This window comes from Pleurodeles waltl, chromosome 6 (assembly GCF_031143425.1).
Source record: "Pleurodeles waltl isolate 20211129_DDA chromosome 6, aPleWal1.hap1.20221129, whole genome shotgun sequence".
Classification (NCBI taxonomy): Eukaryota; Metazoa; Chordata; class Amphibia; order Caudata; family Salamandridae; genus Pleurodeles; species Pleurodeles waltl.
This window is the reverse complement of record NC_090445.1, coordinates 1,203,050,683-1,203,078,487: the sequence shown is the minus strand read 5'-3', so window position 1 is coordinate 1,203,078,487 and position 27,805 is coordinate 1,203,050,683. Positions and strand designations below refer to the sequence as shown.

Below are 27,805 nucleotides of genomic sequence, written 5' to 3'. Positions count from 1 at the left end.
TAAATAACAAAGCAATGCCTCCCTGTATGTGAGTCTGGGAACTGCTTCAGATCAAAGAGCCTGGAGACAAAATGGCTGATTGTCCTGGTCGATATGATGACCGTCAAGAAGACCGTCTTGATCTGAGAAGTCTGAGGGGGCAACTATGCGTGTGTTCAAAGGGTGAACACATTAAAGAAAGTTAAAACCAAATTAAGGTAACACTGGGGTCACAACAGGTGACTTGAACATGGAGGGTTGATCCGTCAACCACAAAAAAGCTGAGATGGCTGACAGATACTCCTGAACTGTGTCCAGAGCAAGGCCTTGCTGAAACCCAACAGCAATACTTCTGACTAGGGTGCAGAAAGAGGGTCAACATGTTTTCCTGTGTACCAAACTGCACACTTCTCCCAACGGCAGACATATAAGATCCTTGTGGAGGAACGCCTGGGATATCTGGCTGTCACGATGACCTCAAGCACTTCAGGAAGGAGACGAAAGACCCTCAACTGTCACCACTCAATCTCCACACATGAAGGAGTGTGTGGAGGTTTGGTGCAGGACCTTGCCCATTTGCTTCAACAGGACATAATCCCAAGTAGTTGCCTTTTCAGAGGACAGATGCTCAATGCTTAGGAGTTTGGAATACCAAACTTTCCGTACACAAGCCGGAGCAACAAGGATGACTTGGGCCTTGTCAATCCCGATCTTCTTCAGAGCTTGGGTCAGGAGTGGTATCGGTTGAAACGAGTACAGGAGTACTGAGCCCCACTCAAAACTAAATGCATGTCAGTGCAAGAGTTGCCTTGGAAACCCCACAACTTGACATTAAGCAATCTCAGCGGAGACAAACAGATAACCAAGGCTCTCGCCAGTATTGGAAGAGACCTTGCACCAACTCTGGATGTAGGTGCCATTCTTGGTGCCATTCATGATCCACAAGGCATTGGCGGCTGAGTTAATCCACCCTAGCGATCAGAGGAAAATGTCCTGACATTCCAGCCAGGTCCAGAAGCGTAAAGCCTCTTGACACAGGGTCCACAACCCTACCCCGACACATTTGTTGCAGTGCCACATGGCAGTGGTGTTTCCCTTTGACGGATGGAAGGGAGGCTTTCAATGCCAACCAAATTGCTCCCAAATCCATCAAGTTGATGTGGAGTTGAGACTCTGCCAGACAGCAAAGTCCTCTGATCTCTACCTTTCTCAGACGGATACCCAACCCTGAACTGGCGCATGTGACCATTCTGTGAGGCCTGGGTGGGGAAGAGAGAGGGGTCTGTTGCTGATCCAACTGTGGTTTGTTAGCCACCACTGCAGTGTGCAGGTAGCCATCACTGCAGTTTGCAGCTTCCTCCAATATCTAGAACAAGTCAGAGAGACTCCCCTGATGCTGTGCACATTGGGACTTATGGTCCACTGCCGAGCCCACATACGCAAGCAGGCCTGCTTTACCAGCAGGATGCAGGAACCCAAGTGTGTGGAAATGGGGTATATTATCCGAAGTGATAGTAACCCATTTAAGACCCTTGGGGCTTGCCTGTTAAACCCTCAGCTAAATCCTAAGTAACTGTGGCACTGAGCAGCAAATCATACACAAAGGAACAAGTGTAAAGCATTTAAACAGCACCAAAACAATTGAAGAAGAAATTGTCAAGACACCAAAGAAATCTAATACCAATTTTTAAAAATAGACTGTATTTTTATAAGATTCTAGACACTAGATAAAAAAGATCTACTGGAGGGTTCCAGAGATATGGACGTTATCAGTAATAATAAATCAATATGTTTTTACTCAACCATCAACAAGCCTTGGCAAATTCAACAAATCAGACACTTTTTCAAGATAAACGTGGGTAGGTGGCAATACCATCAGTTAGAAGATTCTTAGAAACAGTTACCTCCACAGAAGAAACAGGCCTCCAGAAGTTCCAGGCACTTTGTCCACGTTGCAATGTATTACTAAGAAGTGGTCTTGATCCAAGGGATGAAGGAAGCTGAAGATGCTCTAACGATGCTGTGGATGAGATGTAGTCAGTCCTCGAAAATGGGGAGGGTGTCCTTGTTGCAGGGTCAACATCATAGGAAGTTCTCTCCAGCCTGGCCGAAGTTCAGTCACCACTGGACTCCCCATCATCTGGTGTCACGATCACAGGCCAATCCTTCCTGGGTCGATAACTCACCTTCTGAGGGTCCCATCAATTCTCTCACAGCTCTCCCGTGATCAGCAAACTGGAGTACAACTCTGTGTGTTGGGTCTTCGTCCTTTGTGCTGCACAGCAGTGGTGGTAGCGGCTTGAAGACTTTGGGCTACCAACCTACCTGAGAAGGCTTCTTCATCTGTTGTGTCCCGGTGTCCCTGTGCTGCGAACAGGAGGCCAGTCAGCTGACCTTTGGATTTCTCTTGGCTTGACTGGGCTCCGGAGACAACTACCCTTTGAGCATGACACAGCAGGCACAGTCCCACTCTTAACTAGCCACCAGGTGCAGCAGGTGCTGACAGTGCAGCCTCTCTTTGCTTGTCCCTCGGTTCAGCTGAGCAGTCCTTCCTCTGTCCTTCTTCCAAGTCATTTGAGATGTGAGGTCTGAGTGCCAGGGTTGCCCAACTTATTCTGGGAAAATATCCTCAGGGCAGGATGTGGTTGGGAGCCTCTTCCTGTGGAGTGTGGCACCTATGGCACCTGGCTATCCCAGGAAGCACCACTCTGCCCACTCCCAAAAGGTCGAGACCCCTCTCTTGGTGTTCAGCCCACCTGTGGGGTGTGACTACCTCAGGGCTACAAGCTCCATCTGAAACCAGTTTGGCAACCGGTTTCCCCTCCCTGTTCCCCGTGCCAGTCTCTCCCTTAACAATGGGCCAGCTCTCCTCCCTAGAGTGACACATTCGCCCTTCAAAGGCAGCTTCCCCTTTCAGGCCTGTCTTTTGAGGCTAACACTTAAGTGACTACCTGCAGGAGGGAGGTAACAACCCTTTGGCCTGCAATCCTTTATTTTATTGTTCTCATTCCTAAGAATAGTTAGCACGTCTCTCCAGGAGGGCAGAGAGCTGTCTCATGGAACAGACTCCATGTGTGCCCAGGAAGGCACAAGAGCTGTAAAGGCAACAAAGTGGCAGCTTGGTAAAAGCTGCACAAGGCAAAGTTACATTAATTTCGACTTGAGATACAAGTTCAGGTTTAATATAACAAGCTGTTTGATACTTTGGAGTGCACACTTTGAGCACACCGTTCAGGAGTTAGCACAGCTGGGACGCCAGTGTGTAATCCAGCACTCGCAGTTGGGCTACCAAGGCTTGCCACAGTAAAAACTGTGTTTTTGTGTGTTTACTATCAGAACATTTAAACTACATGCCCTACCTGTATTAATGTTGCACCCTGCCTTAGGACTCGGTGGGCCTGCCAGAGGTGTGACTTACACCGAAGTACAGGGGAAGTAATTGCCCTGCCATTGCTATTATGGGCAAAGTCAGGCTAGCTAGCAATGCATGACAATTCTTGCAGGCTGCAAAGGCAGACTGGGGAAGACTTGTTTTACTTGAGGGGTACCTGCATTGTGGCACAACCAGTGCGCAAGCCCTGGGATACTCCTCTAATGTAAACGTCCTGCATATCAGGTTACCATATATTAGGGGCTTTCAGGTAAGTTAGCGATTTCTAATTGGGTAGAGCCCATTCAACATAAACTTTGGGGATCAGGGCACTGAAGTCTGATTAGCAGGCCTAAAGTGCACACTTAGAGTCTAAAAACTAGCAGCAGCAGTCGAAAAACTTGGGGTGGCCATACAAAAAGAGGCATTTCCTTACACCAAGAGACCCAGAAGCCACAGAGTCAGTCTCCCTAAAATCCAGGATAGATGCTGAAATATCGGTATCATAGTCTGAATATCCTGGACTAGTGGCTCCAGAGAATATGCAGGGAATTGCACTGGGTCAAGAATGGCTACATGAAATGTAGTGTCTGAGAAGGAGTCAGGTGTGACTTTGGCACGTTGAAGGTGAACCCTAGCGAATAAGCGATGTCAACCGTAGTCGGGATTTGGGTTATACCTGCTTGGAGCAAGCCTGCCTTCAACTGCCAGTCATCTAGGTAGTAGAAAACTGGAATGCCTGACCTCCGCAGATGGGTCGTGATCTCCACCATCACTTTGAGAGCACCTAAGAGGCGCAGGTAAGCCCACAGGGGAGCATGAAATGCTTGTGGTGCACCATAAACCACAGGTAACTTCTGTGGGACTGCAAGACGGGTACATGGAAATACACTTTCCACAGATCCAGCGCTACCATCCAGTCTCCGGGATCTACGGCAGACAGGACCTAAGCTAATGTCAGCAACCTGAATTTCTCTTTCTTTAGGAAGTAGTTGAGAGGGATGAATCTAGAATAGGACAGAGGTCTCAGTCCTTCTTCAGCACCAGAAAGTTGCAGGAATAACAACCACAACCTACTTCTGATGTCGGTACATGATCAATGGCCGCCTCCGATGCTGGGTCAGCCGATATGAATACAGTGGCACAAGAGGCAGGGTTTCTGTAAATTGAAGCATTCACTTGTCAACGAGGCAGGTGGTGCTGGATCCTGCTGCCAACCAGTTGCTTGTGATGCTGTGAGGGCATGTTTAAGAGGTTTGGAGGCTGTGGCTGCTGGGGAGGTGGCAGATCTCTGGCCTTGAGTCCCACAAGGCTTATGAGAGCCACGTCTCTTGACACAAAAGGACTAGTGAGTCTGTTGGACAAAGCGGCTGGGTGGAAATGGATGCAACTCATAGGCCCTAACATATTCAAGGAAGGAGTGGAAGGCAGAAAGAGGCTGGTATGAGGTCTTGGAAAATTCCAACGACTGGGTGGTGTCCCTGCTCTACTTGATGGGCCAGAGCACTGAATCTGCCTTGTCTCCTACTCGGTGAGTGCTGTCGAAGGGCATGTCCATAAGGAATGCCTGGACATCCCCAGAGAAGCCTGGTGACCTCAGTCAGGCATGGCAACGGAGCACACCGAACAAAGCAACAACTCTACCTAACAAGCCTGTTGTGTCCAGTCTGCACCGTATTGTGAACTCTACTGCATCCTTACCATCAGCGACAGCTTGGGTTAGGATGGCGTGGGCCTCCTCTGAGACCATAGAAAGCACTTGCGCAACCAAATCCAACACTGTACGAGAATACAGGCCAAAGAGGCACACGGTGTTCACTGACCTCAGTGCAAGGCTGGTGGAAGAGAAAATCCTCTTGCCAAAAATGTCCAACCTCTTGGATTCTCTATCCAGTGGTATCTCTAGGGGTAGGGTGCTAGGGGGGGAAAGTTGGATCTCCAGGAGTGAAGGGGGGAGTGGTGGCAAATCGTCCTGTGCACATGAGCACCTGTGCAGGGCTTGGCCCAGGCATAAAGTAGGGTATCAGTGACACCTTAATTTAAGGGGAGAAGAGGTTCCATGGGGGCTACCTCGGTTGAACCACCTGTGTCAAGACGTTGGTCTTGGCTGTCATAAAGGGCAGCGTAATATCCGCGACCTCAGCTAACCTGCACCCCACCATGGCAAATGAGAACCCTTCCTCCGTAGCCACACTAGAGGGAGAAACCAGGCCAGTGTTTGGCGAAGTATCCAAAGCACTACCATCAGCCAGTTCATCTCATCAGTTATCCTCAGCCATGGGCTCCTTAATAGGGTCCGGCTAACATCTGGGATCCTTAGAGCCGCGCCACACATATTTTCCACAGGGCCTATCAAAAAATGGAGGGCTTGTCTCTGACTCAGAGTATCTTGGTCCAGCCAATTCTGGAGTGTCTGACATACTATCTGGTCTGGCCCCTCATCAGAGTTGGGAATTATGATAGGGTGGACACCGCAAAGGGGCTTCGGCGGCACCAGGAACCATGTCACTGGACCCGATTCCAGTGAAGTTTGTGGGTTCGCACCTCACTTGGTCCAGATCCAGGAACGGATCCAAAGGGCCCGACTACTGTCGAAGGTGAACCTGCCAGTTGGAAAACCCAATGTACAATATGGGCAACTTCCAAACCCATGGGGCCTGAAGGCACTCCAGAGGGGTCGGCTCACCCAAATATAAGATACGCGGCCTCATAAAGTTCTTTCAACTAGACATGGGTCACTCTGGTTCTGGGAAGTTCTGGGATGCTTGGAGTGGACCCAGGCTCAGGCTCCACAGGGAAATTATGGGAGCAGGGCCTACACTTTCCGGCGCCTCATCTGATGACTTGGACTGGTGCAGTGAAGTCGAAGAGCGCTTTGACTATGTGACCTTCTTCTTGGGGGACTTACGAAGATTTCGATCTCAGCGATGATCTTTGAGAACGACTCGGAAAATAGGTCCTGGACCTTTCACAGGACCCGGGCCTGGAGAAGTGCCAAGTGACGAGGAACTTCAATGCATGCTCCTGGACTGCCTGGGGTTCAACGCACAGCAGTCAGAGCAGGCCTGGGAGTAGTGGTCTGGCTCCAGGCAACACAAGTTAATCAGGTGAGGGTTCGACATCTGCTTGTGGCAGGTCGCACAACATTTAAAACCCACAGGTTTCATAGGCGACATCATTAAGCCACACTGGGAGCGTAAGCTAAAAAAGCATTGACAAAAAAAGAGGAAAAAGCAGTCAGGAAAATTACTGATTTTGCTCTTTGAGATCTACGCTGATGGTGCAGAAAAGAAAAGAACTGATGTCAGCATGCATAGTGGAGGGCTTACATAGGCACTGCGCACGTCACATCCACTGTGGACAATGTCAACACTCAGTTGATCACTATCACTTAACGACATGCAGAGGTACGCTCAAGATTTTCCGGATCCGGTCTGATGCCTGGGGAATATAGTATAACCTAAGGATTCTGCAGCTAGACATCTCTATTAGATGGGCTGAACTAAGGGAGCTGAGGTGAAGTAAGGAGAAAGAAGTAAGGCAATATGACAAGGCAGAGAAAGGAAGGCACAGGGTGCTTTAGTGAGTGGCAAGGTGGCGATAAGTAAGATACAACAAGATAGAGAGGTAGAGATAGAGCAATGAAGAAGAGAAAGAAGATGTAGGAGGTAGAGACAGAGGCAGGATAGACATAAATAACTGTGTTAAAATGAGGATAAAAGAGAAGTACAGAAAGAGGTAAAGGGGAGTGTTAACGGTGGGGGAGATTTGACAGAGCAAGAGACAGGTAATGCAGAGAAAAAGAGGTATACAGAAAGAGTGGTAATGTAGGGACAGGTGGAGAGAAACAGGGGCACAGGCTAGCCAAAGAAGGAGAGTTAAGATAGAGACAGAGAAAGTCTTTTGACTATCATGTGCACTTTAATAGGGGACCCTTGGAAGACAGGGTCCTACACAATAGCCCAATCTGAACTAGCCTGAAGATGCCTCTGGGCTCAGATCCTCGACTAGCACACAGGCACTGATAGGTGGAGCACTGCAAATGTGGCTGGTTAGGGTTCTCATACTCCAGTCCACTGAAAGAATGGGGAGTACTGCCCTTGGACATCATGTATGGCTTCGTAGAACCAACAACCGACAACCGTCTTTTAAAACTCTTCACAAACCTACCAACTATGTTGCATTGATTACAAGGAATACCACTTTATATACAGGGTGCCTCGATAGTCAACAAACTAACAGTTTTTCAGCCTCCGGCTCACATCGCTTTTAACGAAACGCAATCGCTCTCTATACGCACTTAACACAAACATTTCTGCAAAGTGAATCGTCGAAGGCCAAACACTGTGGAATAGAAACGTTTATTGTTTGCATTACATTGAAAAAGACACAGTGATCTATATGACTTTGAAATACGAATACGTTAAAACAACTGTATATATACATAAAAAAAGGATACTTACGTTTGAGGGTTTTAGTTTATTGATGATCGTAGTTTTACCGCTGTTGTCCAAACCAAGACACAAAACGTGAACCTCTTTCTTTTTCAGGCCAAGCCATCCTGCAAGCCTGTCAAACAGCCCCATTAATCCACCGCAGAGACGGACCTAACCTGGTAATGAACGAAATAAAACCCTAGGGTGAAACACTGTATGTTCGGGAGACACAGCTGCTCAGCAAACAACGATCCATTGCGGGTAACATAGAAAACAAACAGATTCTATCCAAACAGAATGGAAGGAGATTTAGTTAACATGGTAAGTAAATGGTATATAAGCTGATTATAAGGAATAAGGCTTCATTCTAAAGCAGATTGACTAATACGCCTACATATACATCTTGCCCTTCAAAGACTAGTTCTAAATATAGCGCCTACAGAAAAGCCCTAAGCACAAAATGTGCCGATATTCATCATCTAATAAAATACTGACACTAATGAATGTCAGATTGTTCAACACTACTGCCACGACTCAAAACCTCACGCTGCATGATCCAGCTAGCAACCATACTCTGCACCGCACCAAAATCAGACAATGGACGCCGCAGAAAGAAATTCGCCACCCTCGTCGCTGCTGGTGCATAACATGAGGCAGCAATGCCCCTTTTCACACGTCAGTCCCTGGCTGACCACTCCAAAGCAGTGACCTGCTTCTGAACACATTTACGCACCTCCCCCAACTCACCTGAATTACCCACAACTTACCTCTCACGCTGGTGCCATGTTGCTTGTTGGAGTGTTGGTGTGTGGCGGAAGGGAATGAGGGGTGAATGGGAGGGTAAGGAAGAGGGGGCTGACGGGGTGTTAACCCGGGCCCTCGGCTCACTCTCCAAACAGTGAAACCTTGAGATTATTATTGCACTGCTCAGCACAGTTACAAGTAAAAGACCGCAGTTTATTCAAGAATAACTGCCTGCGCACAGACGGTGATAAATAAAGTTAGGTCAAACCACGTCTATACCTCTATGGTCAGGTATCACACAAATCACATTAATCAATCTTAAGTCAAAAAGCGTCATGACAATTCACGTCATCACAAGTAGTGCCATAAATCATTGGCTTGACAAGTGAACCCATGCGGTCTTAAGGGCCTGAGGGTTTCTACCACCATTTTAGGCTTAGCTAGCTACTTTGTGTGTCCTCAGAGCCCTGCCATCCGGGGGGCCTGGGCCACGAGTGCCTTGTATAATCTACCCCCTGTCAGCTGTTTTGCCCTGCCATAAGACATCCAAGTCCAGTAAAACTGCCACTTCCTTGTAACCGGGTGTGGCTTACGCTGATCCCTGCGGAGACCGCCAGGCCAACTGTGGAATTTACACCAGCGGCCAGCTCCTCACCACCCTCCTTTTTAATTTGTCTTTTTTTTTTTTTTTACTCCCGAGCTTAGCCCAAAGTAGCTCCATGCCTGCCTCGGACAGGTGCACTCCATACTCAACATACAACTCCAGGCGCCTAAAGTTAACAGTCCCATGCCTTATGCTTTCTCTTCTGTTAGCCCTGCAGAACTTGCAAAGTGCAACATTGAGCTTCTTCCTTGATTTTTCGATGGTCCTCATGGATAAGGCTTCTTTTCAGTCTTACTAGGGGATGATTTCCAACCAAATCACCTTGCACTGCTAAAGAGTTTTAACACTTCATTTAACCCTGCCCTTATTAGTGTCAGCAGGTCTTTTCTCCCTAGACATGTCAAGTCATTGGCCCCCTAGGTGAATGAGCAGTGTATCTGGAAAGGTTTTCCATCTGCTCGTCTTCTCAGCGTAGCAATTAACTGCACACACCTCATCTCAGGAAAGCCTATCCAAATTATGTTGATTAGAGGCCAACCAGCTTTTCTACCCAATGTTTGTTTCCACCAGGACTGTAGTTTTCACATGTATGAGTAGCCGATCACCCAAACAGATCAATGGTCATCTGTCGAGCCAACCATTAAAGTTCATTGTCAGGGCTGACACAGATTGGGGGAAAGGAGCATTTGTGGAAGGGCAATGCAGAGGGCTTTGATGCAAACAACTTGAGTTGTATGTGAGCAGGATAGGTGTGATAAGTCATAAGAGATGCAGCCTTACGTAGGCCTTGTATGTCCTAGACCACCACCTCTCCATCGTCATGATTCTCCCCACCCCTTTTCTTGTAACCCAGGCTGTGCAGCTGACGTCGCAACCTATAAACCGAAGGAGTGAATTCCATACTTAACAGCCAGCAACCCCGCTTTTACCAGAACATGGCCTAACTACTAAAAACTGGAATTTGCTCAGTAAGCTCCCATCCGAATGCATAAACAAAGGGCCTTCTCCTGTTGCGCCTAGGGCCAAATTGTAGTTATGCACACTGGGCAGCAAGGAAGATCCATCATACATGCAAGGTTAACCCTGTTCCCCCTCCTGGCGTGGTCTGTTTTCAATCTCCTCAGCAGTATTGCCAGAAGGGTGTGTCCTAGCCTTACATCCTGTACTCATATGCATGCACTGCCCGCCTGTGTTTTGGATGGGACCACCAAATCACTCACCCTGAATGCACCAAAGAGTGGTAAGGTGAAGGTGGACTGGAATAACGCTATCTCGAAGTGGCCATTGGCTACCGTCTCCACCTCCAGCTGACTGTTCCCCAGATGCAGAATATCTGTGTGGAGCCTTGAGTCTTGGCTAGAGCCCTCCAGACGCTTCCATCGTTTCATGGCCGCCCTGACATAGTGAGAGTCCTGCCCGTCGCCAATTCTGTGAAATGCGCAACCATGGATAGGTGGGCCTGTGCCCATGACTTCTCTTGGCCTCAAAGGCTACTTCGTAATTTCTTCCACTGCCCTGCTGGTCAGCCCGATGTCCTCAAAGGAATGTACCCTGTTCCCTTCTGCATAGTTTGAGCGTATTTCTTATACCGCCTTACGGATTCTGGCACCAAGGTATGCGCAGTCACTTATGAAAGGTCTGGCAGGACAGTTGCCGTAGGTTGTCTGGGAATGGTGTAATCTACCTGTCTGCCTCTGAGGTTAGTGCCCAGAACCTGTCCATCTGGAAGCAAGAAAAAGTATCTGCTTGAGAGTTCTGAACCCCTTGCCCTAATCTCAAGGTTATGCTGCAACTGTAGTTAAGCCATGACTTGCATCAACCTCGACACCAGGGGGCACCTGGCCGCTCTGCTGTGGATCACATAGACCACATCTTTCTTGTATGACCATGGTGGTATCTTTATGTTCCACAACTGGACTCACCGAGTTGTCAGAGCACCACTGTGGGGAAAAAGCTCTAAGAAAGTATTGTTTTTGGTGAGCCCTGCATCTGCCCAGTCCCAAAGCCTTTCATTGGCAACCACAACCTCCCAAGGATTGCCCTAAGCCTGTAGCTGCCAAAAAGTGAAAACTGTTTTTCTGTTACGCAGGCTTCCATACAGATCAGCATAACATTGAAGCTTTCCAGGAAAGATACCTTTCATCGCTAAGTCCTGTTTAACCCCTGCCACCAATCTCACATGGTGATGCTTCTTTATGAGGCCTGTGGTATGATGGTTGACACGCTTGGTGAACACTTGTCATGCTGGAATCACCCTTGCTATGAAGTTCAGTTTTTCCACTGATTCCTGAATTTCTCCCAAATTTGCTTTCTCTTTCTCCTCGTGGCACCTATGCCTGAAATCCCACTGCCTTGCCCTCTGGGATCCGGGAGGCACCTGCAACCAAGTCCACTTATATCCCCTGGAATACTAGCCCCTGGGCCCACCTTTTTGTCCACTGCTAATGGGACCCCCTCAGTTAGCTGACCAAATGAGTGAATGCCACCTTAAGTAAGTAATCTAGATAGTATAGTTTGACTCCTGTGGATTGCTGCCTGTGCAACTTCTACTCCAAGAATGTACTGAAGCACTCAAAGTAGGAACAGGATATTGAGCAAACAATGGGTGTAGCTTTGTCAAAATATGTCTAACCCTCAAACTGGAAGCCCAAAAGGTGGTAGCTGAAGGCTGAATCTATTCCCACCTTTGCCATATCTGCCCCCCTGCCTGTTACTTTCACTAAGTCTATGGCTTCATCTATGGTTGTGTAACCCATTTCACATTGGTCTAGGTTGGTCCCATCATTTATTGACTTTCCTTCTGTTCTGGGACGGACAAATGGTGTTATGAGCCTGCACTGCCCGACATTTTCATGGGTACCACTCCCAGAGGGGATATTACCAAGCCTTGCTCTAAACTGTACTGTGAAGGGGTCTTCCACCAGCTCTCGCCTCACCACTTAATCTTCTGCCATATCACTGCCAGATGGTCGCTGGCTGATTTCAGGTTCCTACCTACCTGACTGCTGAGCTCATCCCTGAAGGGGATCTTGAAACCGTGTTCAAACCCATTCATTAGTAAATGTGCATCCTCCCTGTTCCAGTAGCTATTGAGAAGCTCCCTCGGCTTGGGTCTATTTATGGGGGACCTTTCTAGCTGGAAATTCACCCATTTTCTCAGGCTCCCCTTGTCTGCTGGAGCCCCCACTGTCTCTTCTTGGTCGTTTCTTTCTTGTCATCGTTGGCCTCTCTCCTTCAGCATTCGGCCGTCAGGTGCACTCCCTCACCACAGTTGGCACATGCATGTCTGAATTTGCATGCTGAGCCCCAGTTGCATTCATTTGTCTCATACTTCCAGCATATTGCTGTGTCCCCTTACTCTGAACTGCCCCTATGCAACGTGTGTATGGTCTAGCCCTGGAGAAGCCCCTGCTCTTTTCCAGTTTCCATTTGAAAGCTGACTGCCAACATGACTGCTCCCCCCAGACCATACCTTCGCCTCTCTTGCTAGCAACACTTTGTGCATGTAACCTGCAACATCCTCTTCGTCCCAAGTCATATTCAAGTATGTTTGCGTCTTCAGCTGAAAACCTTTATGATATTTCAACTAAGCAATCCAACATGAACTGCCTGTGTGCCTCAGTGATTTTGGCTTCGTACAGCTAAAAATCCTGGGCATAGTGAGGAAATTTCTTAACTATGATTCACTCCACCATGATTCTCAAAGCGTCAATCAAATTATCGAAGTTCCTCTCATTTCTAACCCTTCGCCTTTCTTTCCTGTCCTCTTCTTTCTTATCCACTGCCTCCAGATCTAGTCCCTCCATTTGTATCTCCAACAAGAAGAAAGTATCAATTAACTTCCTGCACCATATTCTCTCCTTAACTGCTAGCGGGATCATATGGGTGAGCCCCATGGCCCTTGTTAATAAGGAAGGCTAGCCTGGTGAGGGATTGCCTTATGCCTCCGCTGGTTGCCCCACCAGTGCTGGGTGTGTTGCTTTATGCCCTATGCCATTACCCAGCGAATTCTTCCATGCCTTTAATAAGGACCCACCTGCTGTGCTTCCTGCTGTCCCTGTTGCTGGCTCCCTTTGACCTTCTGGCATACCGTAAGTTAAAGTAGGTGCTCTCTGTGCCAGCCTTTACTTGGACATTGGACTCAGATTCCACGATCCCTGGTTCTACCCTTCTCCTGCCCACCCTGTTTATCCAGGCCTGGCCTAGTGGCTGCGCTGCTGATGGGGAATTGTTGCCTTAGTCTGCATGTGATCTCCCTTGCAGCACATGGCCTTGGCCCACAAACAGAACTGGTGTAAACAATCAGAAGTATTTCTGCACAATTGTGCTGAATTGCTCACCATTTGTGCTTTTGCTGCCACTGCACTCGACTGCTGTGCTCTTAGATTCTGGTGTAACTTGTTCTGCTTTCCTCGCACTTTTCCTGATGGTCCACTACCTCCTCTTTGGTTCTTCCCTTATGTCTAGTTCTTCGCTAATTTCCTCTGTTGTTTCTGTTTTGCCTCCATCAGCGAGCCTGACTTCTTGTGCTGATCCCCTGGAATTGCTATGCACTCACTCCTGAGTCTCTTTATCAGCCACTCCTTCTGATGTTTGGTTACTGCAGTCCTGGTCCTGCCATTCTCAGCATTGCCTCCATTTTGCTCGCCTGAGTCTGCTCTTCGATGCCCGTTCTTCCCACACCAAGCATGCGGACTCCTCCATGCGCTGTGCAATGTGGCTCATGTGGGCATATTGTCAGCAAATTGGGACAATGTTGTTGATAGGCTGTTCTCAGTCATCCCTTTGTAATCCTTGATATTATAGCAGTGATGTGGGCGGCTGGGTCGGTGCTGGCAGGGATGAACTTGCTGGCTCTAGACTGCCCTCTCCAAAGGTAAAGCCTTCGCTCTGAGGCTGGGTTGTGTTGCCTTGCAGGCTGTCCCTGCCGGTGAGTGGCTTCAGGAGTCTGGGAGACCACAGACTTGACCCGCATCGGCTGCTCCTTGTGTCCCCAGGGGGCCTAGTAATTGGTTTGCAGCTGCAACCTGGGAATGAGTTGCATCACAGGTGAAATCAACAGCTGTCCCTGACTTTAGCGGAACTTGCTGAGGGCAGGGTGTTGGTCACCATACTTTGCTGGGGGCATGATATTCTTCTTGTCCCTGCCGCTCTGCAAACGCTGGTCGTCTGAACTCTGTGGTTGGGTTGCATTCCCGATGAGGATCAGCTGTCCCTGGCCATGTCTGGTTCTTGGGGGTGGCACCTGAAATCGTGAGAAGATGCAAAGTTGTGCCATATCGTGTGAGGGTCATGCTGTCCTCTCCGCTTTTGCCGCACAGCAACTCTTGCCACTTGCCTCACTGGTTCTGTTCCCTGTCTTCTTCACGTTTCAGGGGTTCGCTTATATTGGGGTCACCACTTCCGTCCATTGGTCACTTTGAAAATCACCCTCCCCTGGCCGAAAGTTTCATTTAAATTTGGTGCCCTTGTCTTGGCTGAAAAGTTGTGCCATTTGTTCAACTTTGGCGTCCTTGCCTTGTTTTCAGCTGGGGGGCGTGGAGATAGTCCTGCTATATTGTGATCCCCTCCCTTCCTTTCTGTTTTACCCAGACCCTCAGCTGGGTTTACACTCCTGTCCCTTCATGTTCACTTTGAGGGCAGGCCCTGCCATAAACAGCAACGGCAGCACATTAAAAATGATTAGAAGCAATGGAACTGAATCACTGCTCCAAGGTAGAGGGATGTTGCTACTTGTAGTACGTTAATGCAGAGAGCTCTATAAAGCCCTCTGAAGACTGGTGCCCTGGGCTTCGGTCCAGCTTCCCTGTGCCAAAAGCCAGCCCAGATCAATACAGTACATGTTGTGGAAGAAAGGGTGCCTTCTTCAGAGGTCTGCTGAGCCTTGATCCATGGATTTCCACAATACCCAAGAGCTGTGTTTGATCTGTGCCTTAGTGCAATGAATGGTTAATGGTCAGTAAACATGGCAGTGCTGCTGTTATTCACCGGTGCCCAGGGTCTAAAGTATTTTAAATACATAGCCCAATTTCTCTCATCCTATACTCGACTCTCCAATTATGTTGAGCAGTTAAAAGTCAGGAGATGGTAGTAAGCCTGGAACTCCAACACCGCAAGTCACATGCAATGAATTCGGTGACAAGTCCGATTTACTGGGCCTGACATAGCAGGGTACCCCGTCTATCAAACCATTAGTCCATCTGTTTTGAGTGAGGTGCACCGTCAGGTCTCCCATGGCAGTACCCTGGTGGCTCTGCCGTTATAAAGCTTACATTGCAGGCCTGATGGAGTATGAGCCATACATTTAAGAACATCAGACCATTCACCCTATTTAGATTGGACGCCTGATGTTTTTTTTCTGTTCTGTACGCCAGGGGAAACCTGGCATCCCGAACAGAAAATAAATAATTGTAACGCCCCAGACCCTGGGAGAAAACTCCCAGGGCACCAGGGTCATTAGTATTTTATTTTTTAGAAACAAACTCCAGACTTGGGAGTTTATTTCTCATAAACAAAAATAGTTTGGCGAGTGGTCACCTGAAACAAGGTGGCAACTCACCAAATTTTTGATGCCTTCACAGGAGTTGCCATGGCATGGCTCCGATGAAGTAACAGTCATCACTGCAGGGCTAATGGTGATTTCGCAATATGGTGGATGAGTAGTTTGCCAGAGCATGGACTTAATGTCCTCCACCACCCTGACAGATGGTGGACCGTCCACCTAACCTTAGATCAGGTTCTCTATCTTTTAAAGAGAATATTTTTATATACATATAAGACATATACAACAAATAAATTTATTAGCAACAAAATAGAACATTCTGGTACCTTTTAGGGGCGAGATAACACTATATATATATATATATATATATATATATATATATATATATATATATATATATATATATATATATATATATATATATATATATATATATATATATGGCACATAGACAGTACAGCGATTTGCTCCAATGATCATTGGGGCATATGGACAAAATCCCCATTAGGGAAGGCCTGGGAGGTCTCAGCTGTCTTTGGAATCACTCTAGGCTCTGGTCTTTGCTTGCAGCGTCTGTTTAAACTAACTTAAGCATCCAGATTCGAAGTTACAATTTATCAAGTGTACTTCATCCTGTTACTCTAGTGTCTCAGTTGCAATAAGTGAAAGGGGAAGAACGTAGCAGTTTGATTGAGCCTAGACAGTAGACAATCTGTCAAAAATGTCATGAAGCACAAACCTGGTTTACACAGCCAAAAAGGTACCACTCAAAAAATAATTGAGAGTCACATAGGCAGAATTATAGTTTTGGGGTGCCAATGAACAAGTTCAAAGTAAAATTTCCAATATCTTGATATCAGGTATCCATGGTTGTGGTGGATGGTGAGAAGGAGGACACTAGTCACAGTTCAAAGGTAGACCAGTTACTGCTCTCACTGGTCTATGTACAGCAGGACTACTACTGCTGTAAAAGGGCCAGCACCGATAACTGGTCTCCATAATGTCCCAGATTTTTGTAGCTCATATCTTATGACTATCTGGTCACGGTTACATTTTTTGATTAGGTGACACATTCATTGGCCCTTAGGTATACACAATGTTCACACCATTTTCCAGTAAAAACTATGATTTCAAATGCAAGTTCAGTGACATCTTAAATAGCTAAGTCTGCGGAACATGGGTTAGAAAGCTTGATGACTTGATTATAGACTGAGGGCCTTAACCAAAATGAAACGACTAAGTCCTAGGATGAAAAGGAAAAAAGGAACTTCTCTTTAAGACCAGAAAAGACAGTGATATGGGCTCTCACAAAATTAAGGCTACTACTAAGTGGGCCAAGTTGATGTGTACACGCCACACTCCCAGTCCAGGAATGTCATGCGATGGGCTCAATCCTCTTGCAAAGCAGATGTTTCTAGTTTTCATTGGCATTCAGCAAATGCATATAAATACTGGGGTAAACCAAAAAGGAGTTATGTTCTAAAAATGCATAGGGACTGAACCCTATATAATGTGTAGGGGTTGAACTCTATACTTGGTGAGGGGCAAATGGTGATATAGTGGATTGTGCTGAGGCCTAAATCTCTAGTGAGAAAGGGACCTAAATCTAGCACTTGGAGGAACTTCTATTTCTGTTAACGTCTGTGCTTGCAAATTCTCGCTTCAGTGATAGCACACAAATCTTTATTTGGACATTCTAGGACACTTAGAAGGCAGGAAGGAGACAGTCCATTCAGCAGAACAATTCACAGTAGACCGAGGTGCCCTCAGGGGGCTTCCTGTGCTCCCTGCATGATTTTTTCACATCCTACAGTAGCACAGATAAGTAGAAATGCTGGCCCCGCAGATTTTGGGAACGTATTAAATGACTGATAATATTTCGATCAAATGTGATCATATAGAATCTTACACAGATTCTTCAGCAAGCTGACTGAATGCTCCAACTCGAAGCCCCCTCATATGCATCCAAAACAATTTCAACTGAGGAGTGCAGGTTGGGTAGGCTCTTAATAAATGCCAAAACCTGCTGAGGAGTGCTCTCTTCAGTCTTTGATGATGGAGTCCACTGAGATGCAGGAATACCAACCATTTTTATCGACCTTCTCTTTGTTTTGATACATTGGAGCCTATCAACATCTGTACCAACCTCAGAATGAAACCACACCAGCCTTTATACTACAGGGTGTCTCTGGGTTAACAAGTGGAGGCTTTTTGGAGGGCTTTTGTTGGCACAAACCACTGTATTTCCTGAAATATACAATTTAGACACTGATTTGTTACAATTACTATGTGGGCAATCTTTAACACAAGTGCTTTACTGCAGAGCTTGGTGGAGTGCTGAGGTCCTGCTTCTTTTAATTCTGTCTGCATCTTATATCTGTATGGATTTAGGTACAAGGCAATTGCATAGTGGTGGGCGGGTAATTTCAGGGAACAGAGCAGTGAACTTTCAGGATGATGAGGGGACACTGAAAAGGCCATGCTTCTCCAACAAGTAGCTTGTGAGCTACCTGTAGCTCTCCAGCTACCTGGGACTACCTCTCCCATGTGCAGCCTAGCCTACTAAATTAGAAGCTTTTGTTTTGCTGAATTACTATATGTACATCAAAATTGAAAAGTGTGTATTTTATATGAAAGATGTGTATTTTCAGAACCCATAATTTCCAAAATATACTTAAAGCTGATAATTAAAAGATAAATCATGCAGCACTGAGAGACTAATTATTTTTAATATTGTTACCTTGGTGCCAGGAGCCATGGCAGCTTTAGCTGCTATATATGACCCATGTAAAACCATTCCAAATTGACAAAGCCTGTTTTACATTACTGCTGGCAATCCGGCAATAAAGTGATCACAGCCGGTAATCTTGCACAGGGTGGCCACTAATATAATCTTGTCTGATATGTTCAACATTAATAATATTAGTAGCTCTGGATGGTTTTCATTAAACATAAGTAGCTCTTGTTAGTAAAAAGGTTGGAGACCTCTGGGATAGGCTCTATCCCAGAGCGAGTTTTAATGACAGTTGTTTGAGTCTGCCTCTACACATTTTAAGCTATGTTAGCCACAGGTGCATTTTCCTGGTTACTAATACCAATCCAGGACAGGAAATCATAGACAATGTTGCGAATGTATAACTTAAAAAGATGTTTTCTTTAAGGTGGCCCAAGAATCATCCACTCTGCCATAATGGTTTCTCAGGTGCCCCATCTGCTTTCTGTTATCTTCTCCTCAACTCCTCTGGGCTTACTGATCACCTAGTCTTCTGCTTTATTTCAGTGAAAATACTGCAATGCTCATTCTGATCTTGAAATGGTGCGGTGTCCCTACTAGGGCCCCATAAATATTAAGAAACAATCATCACCAGGTCCCTTTCACTGTTCTGTTCTTTATTCAAGCAGCCTCCTTCTACTCCTCATACTGCCATCTAAAATATACATCAAGTACTTCAAGTGCTAGCTGATAAAAGTGGCAGACATGCCTCACCACATTCTTTTCTGGAAACTGAACCCAATCTAGCCAACAAGATGTCTCCCTCTCCTCGATGACCAAGAGCCCCAAAGGCAGCCCAGAATATTTACCGCCTTTTTGGGGATCCTAGACAATGCAGCCGGTACATTAATTAGATTACTTGGGCAGAACGTTAGTGCATGAGATACTTTTAGAAACATTAAGGGGCTCTTTCTCTGATCTCGAGTAAGTGGACCGAAGGGTGAGAAAGCGGGATGTATGGCTATTCCTACTGGATCATACAATTTCAGAGTCATCCCCTTTAACACTGGGTCTCTGGGTGGTTAAACTAGCAAAACACATAGTAGGGGATGGTCAATAAAATAGCATTTGTGTAAAGGTTTTCTAGCAACTCAATCTACATTCTGCAGAGGAGCCATCTTGCCTTATAACAATTCCAAATGAAATTACCTTTAACCGCTGCATCTCATGAAGTTCAAATTTAGGACTTGGTATTGGAAGGCATTGAAAAACAAATGAGGCTTAGAAGAATGTTAATCTTCACTACACTTATACTTGTCCTTTGTGAGATAAAATGTGCTTTTCACCTTGCAATATCACTTTTTGTGCTGAGCGTTGGACAATTTGTAGCCTATAACCCTTCCAGGTAATCTGCACTGGCAAGACATGTATAAGTCTTGCTGCCCACAGTCTCACTGCAATGTCTGCATTCTATCCAAGGGTGCAGAAATGTTCAAAATTGCAAAACACCTTTGTACCCACTGACTTTACATTTACCTACCAACACCTGACCAGTATTCAATTTTTCATTTGCAGTCTGAGGCACACAATAACAAGATATGGCTGCAAAAACAACTAGCTCACTATGTCAAATGCCTTTTCTCAGCAATTATAGCTCCAGAAACACTGTGCAAATCTAGTTTTACAGAATGCAGATATAGTAAAGTTATAAGTGGAATTTCATAAAAATAGTACAAAGCTAGGTGCTTCGTAATAGAAACCTAGATGCTGAATGTGCAGTTAAAGTGACAATCTAGGAGCATGATTTATCGTCATTGTTAAGACAGTGATATGCAGGCCGAGCATATCCAGGGCTTCTTTAGAGCAACTGGGTCAAAGTTAAAGTTTAGATGAGGGCAGACATGAAAGATGCACTAGAAACCTCAACCCTGCAGTTCAGGTTGACAGCTCTGATGTCATGTGTAGGAAACTGGCACTGAGTTGAAGGGAATAATGTCTACTGGTGCTGCTTGGGCAGAAACATCTTTGTGTTTAGCAAGTCCAGGTCTAGAGATCGTGGGGGAACAGAATATGTTATGGGATTTGTTATCTCTGACAATGTTCGTGTGTAGTGTGCTGTAATATTTGGGGAGAAATGCACCTAAACATTTGGGTTAATGTATATAATGCTGTTAAGTAGTAGGCTTATGGCAATGGGACAGAGAAGAGTATAGTTTTAAGATGTTTGTGTCGTTTAATGGAGTTGATACAGTTTCAGGTTGCTATCAAGCCTATGTGGCACAAAGCTCTCTTTGATTGTACTTTGGTGGCCATAATACAATTACACAAGAACAGTGTAGGTATTGATCTTGAAAAGCAGGTTGAATATGAGACAACTGCAAAAGATAGCATATAAATGAATACAGATAAGAAAAGGCAGTAGTAAAAGGTGTGCATCAGTATAACTTCACATTTGACAGCACAATGAGGAAACATCACTCTTGGTTTGATATCAGCAAGAGTATGTAAAGTATTTAAGAGCACAAATCACCTTTATGTGTATTATCACAATTAGATGTACAAATTTGCCTCTGGTGCAAAATACACAATATTTTATTATCACATGTACAAATTTGCCTTTAGTTCAACGTAAGTAACATTTTGATAGCACACTGAAGATCAAAATCATATTAAGGTACAAAACCAACCAAGCTAAAACATTAGCAGTAGTTTCAGCAAGTAAACATTTTAGTGTGCACAAATCAAAATTAGGCACAAAACCGATTTAGGTGCAAATTCATGAGGTATGTGGAGACAAAGTCAGGTGAAAAGCATATTTAGGATCATACCTCACTGTTAGGGGCAAAATCGCACATTGTCCAAAATATGCAGGGGCATGATATTTAGATGCCACGAACAGATGTACACTGGGTAAGTGACATTTTCTGTTCGGTGGCATGTGTAGCTGTAGATACCCATGCTATGCACAGACTACAAAGCAGTAATCCTCCCCTAAGCGGTGGTCAGCCTGTAGGAGTTGAAGTTGTCTGAAATAATGTTCTTAGTACAGCCTGTCCTACTGTGGCTTGTTGTGTTGCTAACACATCTACACAGTAATGCTTAGTAAAAGTATGAGGTGTGGACCAAGTGGCTGCCTTACAAATTTCTGTCATTGGTATGTTTCCCAGAAATGCGATTGTTGCTCCCTTTTTTTCTAGTGGAGTGTGCCTTTGGCATAATGAGCGGTTGTCTTTTAGCTTTCAGGTAACACGTTTGTATACATTTCACTATCCATCTGGCTATGCCTTGTTTGGATATAGGATTACCAGTATGTTTTTTTTGGAATGCGACGAACAACTGTTTAGTTTTACGAAATGATTTTGTTCTGTCGATGTAATACATTAGAGCTCTTTTAATATCTTATGTATGCAGTGCTCTTTCTGCCACTGAGTCTGGCTGTGGGAAGAAGACTGGGATTTCCACTGTTTGGTTTAAATGAAATGTTGAGATTACTTTTGGTAGAAATGTAGGGTTTGTGCGGAGTACAACTTTATGTTTGTGTACCTGTATAAAGGGTTCTTCAATAGTGAATGCTTGTATTTCACTAACTCTTTGTAATGAAGTGATTGCCACTAGAAATGCTACTTTCCAAGTTAAGAATTGAATCTGACAAGAGTGCATGGGTTCAAATGGTGGACCCATGAGTCGTGTAAGTACAGTGTTATGATTCCATGAGGGTGCTGGTGGAGCTCTTGGAGGTATGATTCGTTTTAGGCCCTCCATGAAGGCTTTAATGACTGGTACCATAAATAGGGATTTGGTCTGTTTATTTTGCAAATAAGCAGAAATTGCTGTGAGATGTATTTTGATGGATGAAAAAGCTAGATTTGCTTTTTGTAGGTGGAGTAAATAACCTACAATGTTTTGTATGATCGCATCCAAAGGTGTTATGTGTTTTGCTTGACAGTAGAAAACTTATCTTTTCCATTTGTTAGCATAACACTGCCTGGTGGTAGGTTTTCTTGCCTGTTTAATGACTTCCATACACTCTGGTGGAAGATTTAGGTAGCCAAACTCCAAGATTTCAGGAGCCGGATTGCTAGATTGAGCATCGCTGGATTGGGGTGTCTGATCTGCGGTTTGTGTTGCATCAGCAGATCTGGCCTGTTTTGGAGTTTGACGTGTGGTACTATTGACAGGTCTAGCAGTGTGGTGTACCATGGTTGGCGTGCCCACGTTGGTGCTATAAGTATGAGTTTGAGTTTGTTTTGACGCAGTTTGTTGACCAAAAATGGGAGAGGGGGAAAAGCGTAAGCAAATATCCCTGACCAGTTAATCCATAGAGCATTGCCCTTGGACTGAGGGTGTTGGACGCAAAGTTTTGGCATTTTGCGTTGTGGTTGGTGGCGAACAGATCTATGTCTGGTGTTCCCCACTGACGAAAGTATTTGTGGAGTACCTGGGGGTGAATTTCCCCCTCATGAGTTTGCTGGTGATCTCGACTGAGGTTGTCTGCTAACTCATTGTGAATCCCTGGAATGTATTGAGCTATCAGGTGAATGTTGTCGTGAATTGCCCAATGCCAATTTGTTGTGCTAGGAGGCAAAGTTGTGACGAGTGAGTTCCTCCTTGTTTGTTTAAGTAGTACATTGTTGTCATATTGTCTGTTCTGACAAGAATGTGTTTGTGAGCAAGAAGAGGTTAAAAGGCTCTTAGTGCTAGAGAGACTGCTAGCAGTTCTAAGTGATTTATGTGTAGCTGCTTCGGTTCGCTGTCCCATTGTCCCTGAATATTGTGATTGTTAAGGTGTGGTCCCCATCCAATCATTGATGCATCTGTTGTGAAAATGGAGTGAGGCACAGGGTCTTGAAAAGGAAGCCCTTTGTTTAAATTTGTGGGATTCCACCACTGAAGCGAATAGTGTGTTTGGCAGTCTATCAACACTAGGGGGGTCATTCTGACCCCGGCGGGCGGCGGTCGCCGCCCGCCTGACGGGAACCGCCATTTGGCCGCTGCGCGGTCAAAAGACCGCTGGGGCCATTCCGACCTTCCCGCTGGGCCGGCGGGCGCTAACATTGTTAGCGCCCGCCGGCCCAGCGGGAAGGCGGCCTGCAACACTGAAGCTGGCTCCGAATGGAGCTGGCGGTGTTGCAGGTGTGCGACGGGTGCAGTTGCACCCGTCGCGCTTTTAACTGTCTGCTAGGCAGACAGTGAAAAGCAGGCTGGGGCCCTGTTAGGGGACCCCTGCACTGCCCATGCTAGTGGCATGGGCAGTGCAGGTGCCCCCAGGGGCCCCAGGACACCCGTTCCCGCCAGCCTCTTCCTGGCGGTGTAAACCGCCAGAAACAGGCTGGCGGGAAGGAGGTCAGAATCCCCATGGTGGCGCTGCTTGCAGCGCCGCCATGGCGGATTCGCCCAGCCGGGGGAAAACCGGCGGGAAACCGCCGGCCCCGGTTTTCTGAGCGGGCAAGGAAGCACCGCCAGCCTGTTGGCGGTGCTTCCGTCGTTCGCGGCCCTGGCGGTCATAGACCGCCAGGGTCGGAATGACCCCTTAGATCTTGGAGATGACCCTGTGCCTGCGACCATTGTTTTGCAAGGCACTGTTGTATGGGCCGCATGTGTAACCGTGCGTTTGGGACAATTGCTATGCATGATGCCATCATGCCTAGGAGTTTCATGACAAAACGGACAGTGTAGTGCGGATATGGCTGGATTTTTGGCAACATGGTGTGGAACGGTGGCACTCTTTGTGGGCTTGGACTTGCAAGAGCCTTTTGAGTGTTGAGTGTAGCTCCTAAGTACTGCTGAATTTGCGATGGTTGCATGTGTGATTTTTGGTAATTTATTGAGAACCCTAGTGTGTGTAGGGTATCTATTACATAACGTGTGTGATGTTGACACTGAGTGTTGGCTCTTATTAGCCAATCATCGAGATATGGGAAAACATGCATATGTTGTCTCCTTATGTATGCTGCTACTATGACAAGGCATCTTGTAAAGACTCTTGGGGCTGTTGTTATCCCGTAATTGTAATATCTTGAATTGGTAATGTTTTCTTTGTATAACAAACCTGAGGTATTTTCTGTGAGCTGGATGGATGGGTATGTGAAAATACACATCTTTTAAATCCAGTGTTGACATAAATTCTCCCTGTTGCTGCAATGGGACTCCATCTTGTAGTGTCACCATGTGAAAGTGATCGGATGTAGAGGATGTAGAGGTTGAGAGTCCTGAGATCTAACATTGGCCTTAGTGTTTTGTCTTTCTTGGGAATAAGGAAGCACAGGGAGTAAACCCCTGTTCATTTTTGATGATGTGGCACTAGTTCTATGGCTTGTTTGAGCAATAGTGCCTGTACCTCTGTAACATTGCAAGATATTGCGATGAAAGTTTGTGGGCTTTTGGGGGAATGTCTGGAGGAAATTGGATGAACTCTATGCAGTAACCATGTTGCATAATGGATAGTACCCATGTGTCTGTTGTGATGTCTGACCATTGCTCGTGGAACATTTTCAGTCTTCCTCCCACAGGGGAAGTGCGTTGAGTGAAGCTGATGACAAAGTCACTGTTTGTTGTTAGTGGCTTGCTTTGAGGATTGGAATTTTCCCCTAGACTTGGGAAATTATCCTCTGTAGGATCCCCAAAATCCCCCACTTTGATATTGTGTTTGGTATGAGGGCTTGGATTGTGAGGTGGATGGCTCAGAGGGCTGTGGCCTGAAGCCTCCCCTATATTGCGGCTTCCGAAATGTGCCTCTGTATTGGGATAAATACAGCGCTCCCATCGCTTTAGCAGTGTCAACATCTTTTTTCATTTTATCTATGGCTTTGTCCACCTGGGTGCCGAATAATTGCTGTCGGTTAAAAGGCATGTTGAGGACAGCCTGTTGGATTTCAGGTTTGAAGCCTGATGATCTGAGCCATGCATGTCGCCTAATGGTGACACCCGTATTTATAGTCCTTGCGGCTGTATCAGCTGAGTCTAGCGCTGATCTTATCTGGTTGTTTGTTATCGTCTGTCCTTCCTCTACCTGCTGAGCTCTCTTTTGGTGTTCCTTGGGGAGATGTTGAATAATGTCCTTCATCTCATCCCAATGAGCCCTATCGTATCTAGCAAGGAGGGCCTGTGAATTAGCTAGGCGCCACTGATTGGCTGCTTGTGACGCCACCCTTTTCCCTGCAGCATCACATTTTTTGCTTTCCTTATCTGCAGGGGGTGCATCTCCAGAGGACTGCGAGTTAGCTCTTTTCCTCGCTGCGCTGACCACTACTGAGTCGGGGGGCAGCTGTTGTGTGATATACACCGGGTCTGAGGGTGGTGGTTTGTATTTTTTTTTCTACCCTTGGGTAGATAGCTCTTCCTTTAACCGTCTCCTGGAATATCGGCTGGGCATGTTTGAGCATACCTGGGAGCATGGGTAGGCTTTGGTATGTGGCGTGTGTTGAGGACAATGTATTGAATAGAAAGTCGTCCTCTAGTGGTTCTGTGTGCATGCTTACCTTGTGGAAAGCTGCTGCCCTAGCTAAAACTTGTGTATAAGAGGTGCTATCCTCAGGTGGAGAGGGCTTAGATGGGTAGCACTCTGGGCTGTTGTCTGATACAGGGTCATCATAAAGATCCCATGGATCTGTGTCCTGATGTGACTGCATAGTGTGAGTAGGAGACTGTGCAGTGGGTGTAGCAGGTGGAGAGACAGTTCGTTGAGGAGAGTGAGGAGGAGACTGGTGAGGAGAAAACTGGCGAGGTGGAGATTTCTCTCTTGGCACTTTAGCCATTGGCTGATCAGTGTCCAAACGTCCATGGAAGGCCAGTTTTCTTTGAATTTTGAGGAGAGGTGCTGTGAGGATCTTGCCAGTGTCCTTGTGGATCTGTATCCTGGCTTGTCTGTCATCGAAATCCTCCATTTGTTGCAACTCTTCCTCAAATCTATGGCTTTCTTTAAGCTGTTTCGAAAGCCCATGCTCCTCTGTGTAGGACTGTGTTTTCGGCTCCGAAGCAGGTTTCTTCGGCACCAAAGGGCCCGGGGTGGTAGTTGGCCTCGGTTCCGAAAGTTACTTTTGGGGTCTCGACTCGATGGGTCGGTGCCGTATGGTTTCAGAGCCTGTGTCTCAACTCGAGTCCGAAGACTTCGAAGCGGGTGTGTCCTTTTTCGGCGCTGAAGGTGTTACTTGGTCACTGGTTGATTTTTTACGGGTGGAGCCATGGCCTTCCTGCAGTGGCGTCCCCGAGGCCTTATGTACTCACATGCTGGCCTGCTGTCGGTGGTCGGTCAACGTCGGATTCGTCGGAATCGGAACCTTGAACGGAGATGGCAGTGTGAATCATCTCCTCTTCTTCCGCGTCGAGGTGTTCGGTGCTCTTGAACGCCATCTGTAACCTTCTCGCACTTTGGTCTTGAAAGGTCTTTTTGGAACAGAAGGATCTGCAGGCTTCACAAGTATCCTCTCGGTGATCTGGAGACAAACACAGATTACAGACCCGATGTTGATCTGTGTAGGGATACTTGGCGTGGCACCGAGGGCAGAATCGGAACGGGGTTTGGTCCATGAGGTTTCGACACTTCTTGCGGTCGTGCCGCCAGTACAGAGGTGTCGATGCTAGATAGGATGCGATCAAGAACAATACTGACGAATATCGATGATTTATAAGTTTTTCCGACTCGAACAACTGGAGTGAAGAGGAACACGTCCGAACACAATGGCGGAAAGAAAACAAGCTAAGATGGAGTCGATGCCCATGCACAATGGAGCCGAAAAGGGGGAGTCACTCGGTCCCGTGACTCGAAAAGACTTCTTCGAAGAAAAACAACTTGTAAGCATGTGTATCTGCAGCTAGACATGCCACCGGACATATATATATATATATATATATATATATATTTTCAAATTCCTTACCTTTTTAAAACATAGTAAATGAGAGAATAAAGATACACTCCTACTTCCACAGCACCCACAATCAGCTATTCAAAGACAAGGCACTGAAGAGGGAGTTAACAGGATCGGACAGCAAGAGCAACAGTTTTAAAGTTGCCCCTTGTGCAGTTTAATGCAAGCAATGGAGTGGAGGTAGAAGGATACACTTAAGATGCCAAAACACTGATAAACAAATACCCCACTGGGCTGAGCCACGATGTGATGACTAAGGTGGTCAAGAATTCCTTCCCTGTCACCGGTAGCCGGCACCCCCACCACCCCCAGCAAGCACTAGACCCCCCCCTCTGGCCACAGTGCCCCCATAGCCCTCCCTGACACAACACCCCGCCCCTCCTCCTGACACAGCGCTCCCAACTCCCCTGACATAGTGCCCCCTCCCTTCAAACTCCAACCCCCCCCCCACTGACATAGCACCCCCTCCCCTGCATACATGCACAGACACCCACACACACCACGCACACACCCATTCACCTACACTTACATGCACGCATTCACAACATCCATACTCGTATTCACAAATCCATTCATACATGCATGCACTACTC

General features: G+C 46.5%; 1 protein-coding gene across 3 annotated transcripts in view; it reads right to left on the bottom strand.

Moving 5' to 3' along the window:
* ARL6 (ARF like GTPase 6) overlaps window positions 1-27,805 on the bottom strand; it is an 811,945-nt gene that overhangs the window by 568,272 nt on the left and 215,868 nt on the right. For all 3 annotated transcript variants that reach the window (XM_069240507.1, XM_069240506.1, XM_069240508.1), the window contains one exon: window positions 7,813-7,961. In XM_069240507.1, coding sequence (XP_069096608.1) covers window positions 7,813-7,935 — 123 coding nt within the window. In that variant the 5' untranslated portion in view covers window positions 7,936-7,961. The remainder of the gene's footprint in view (window positions 1-7,812; window positions 7,962-27,805) is intronic.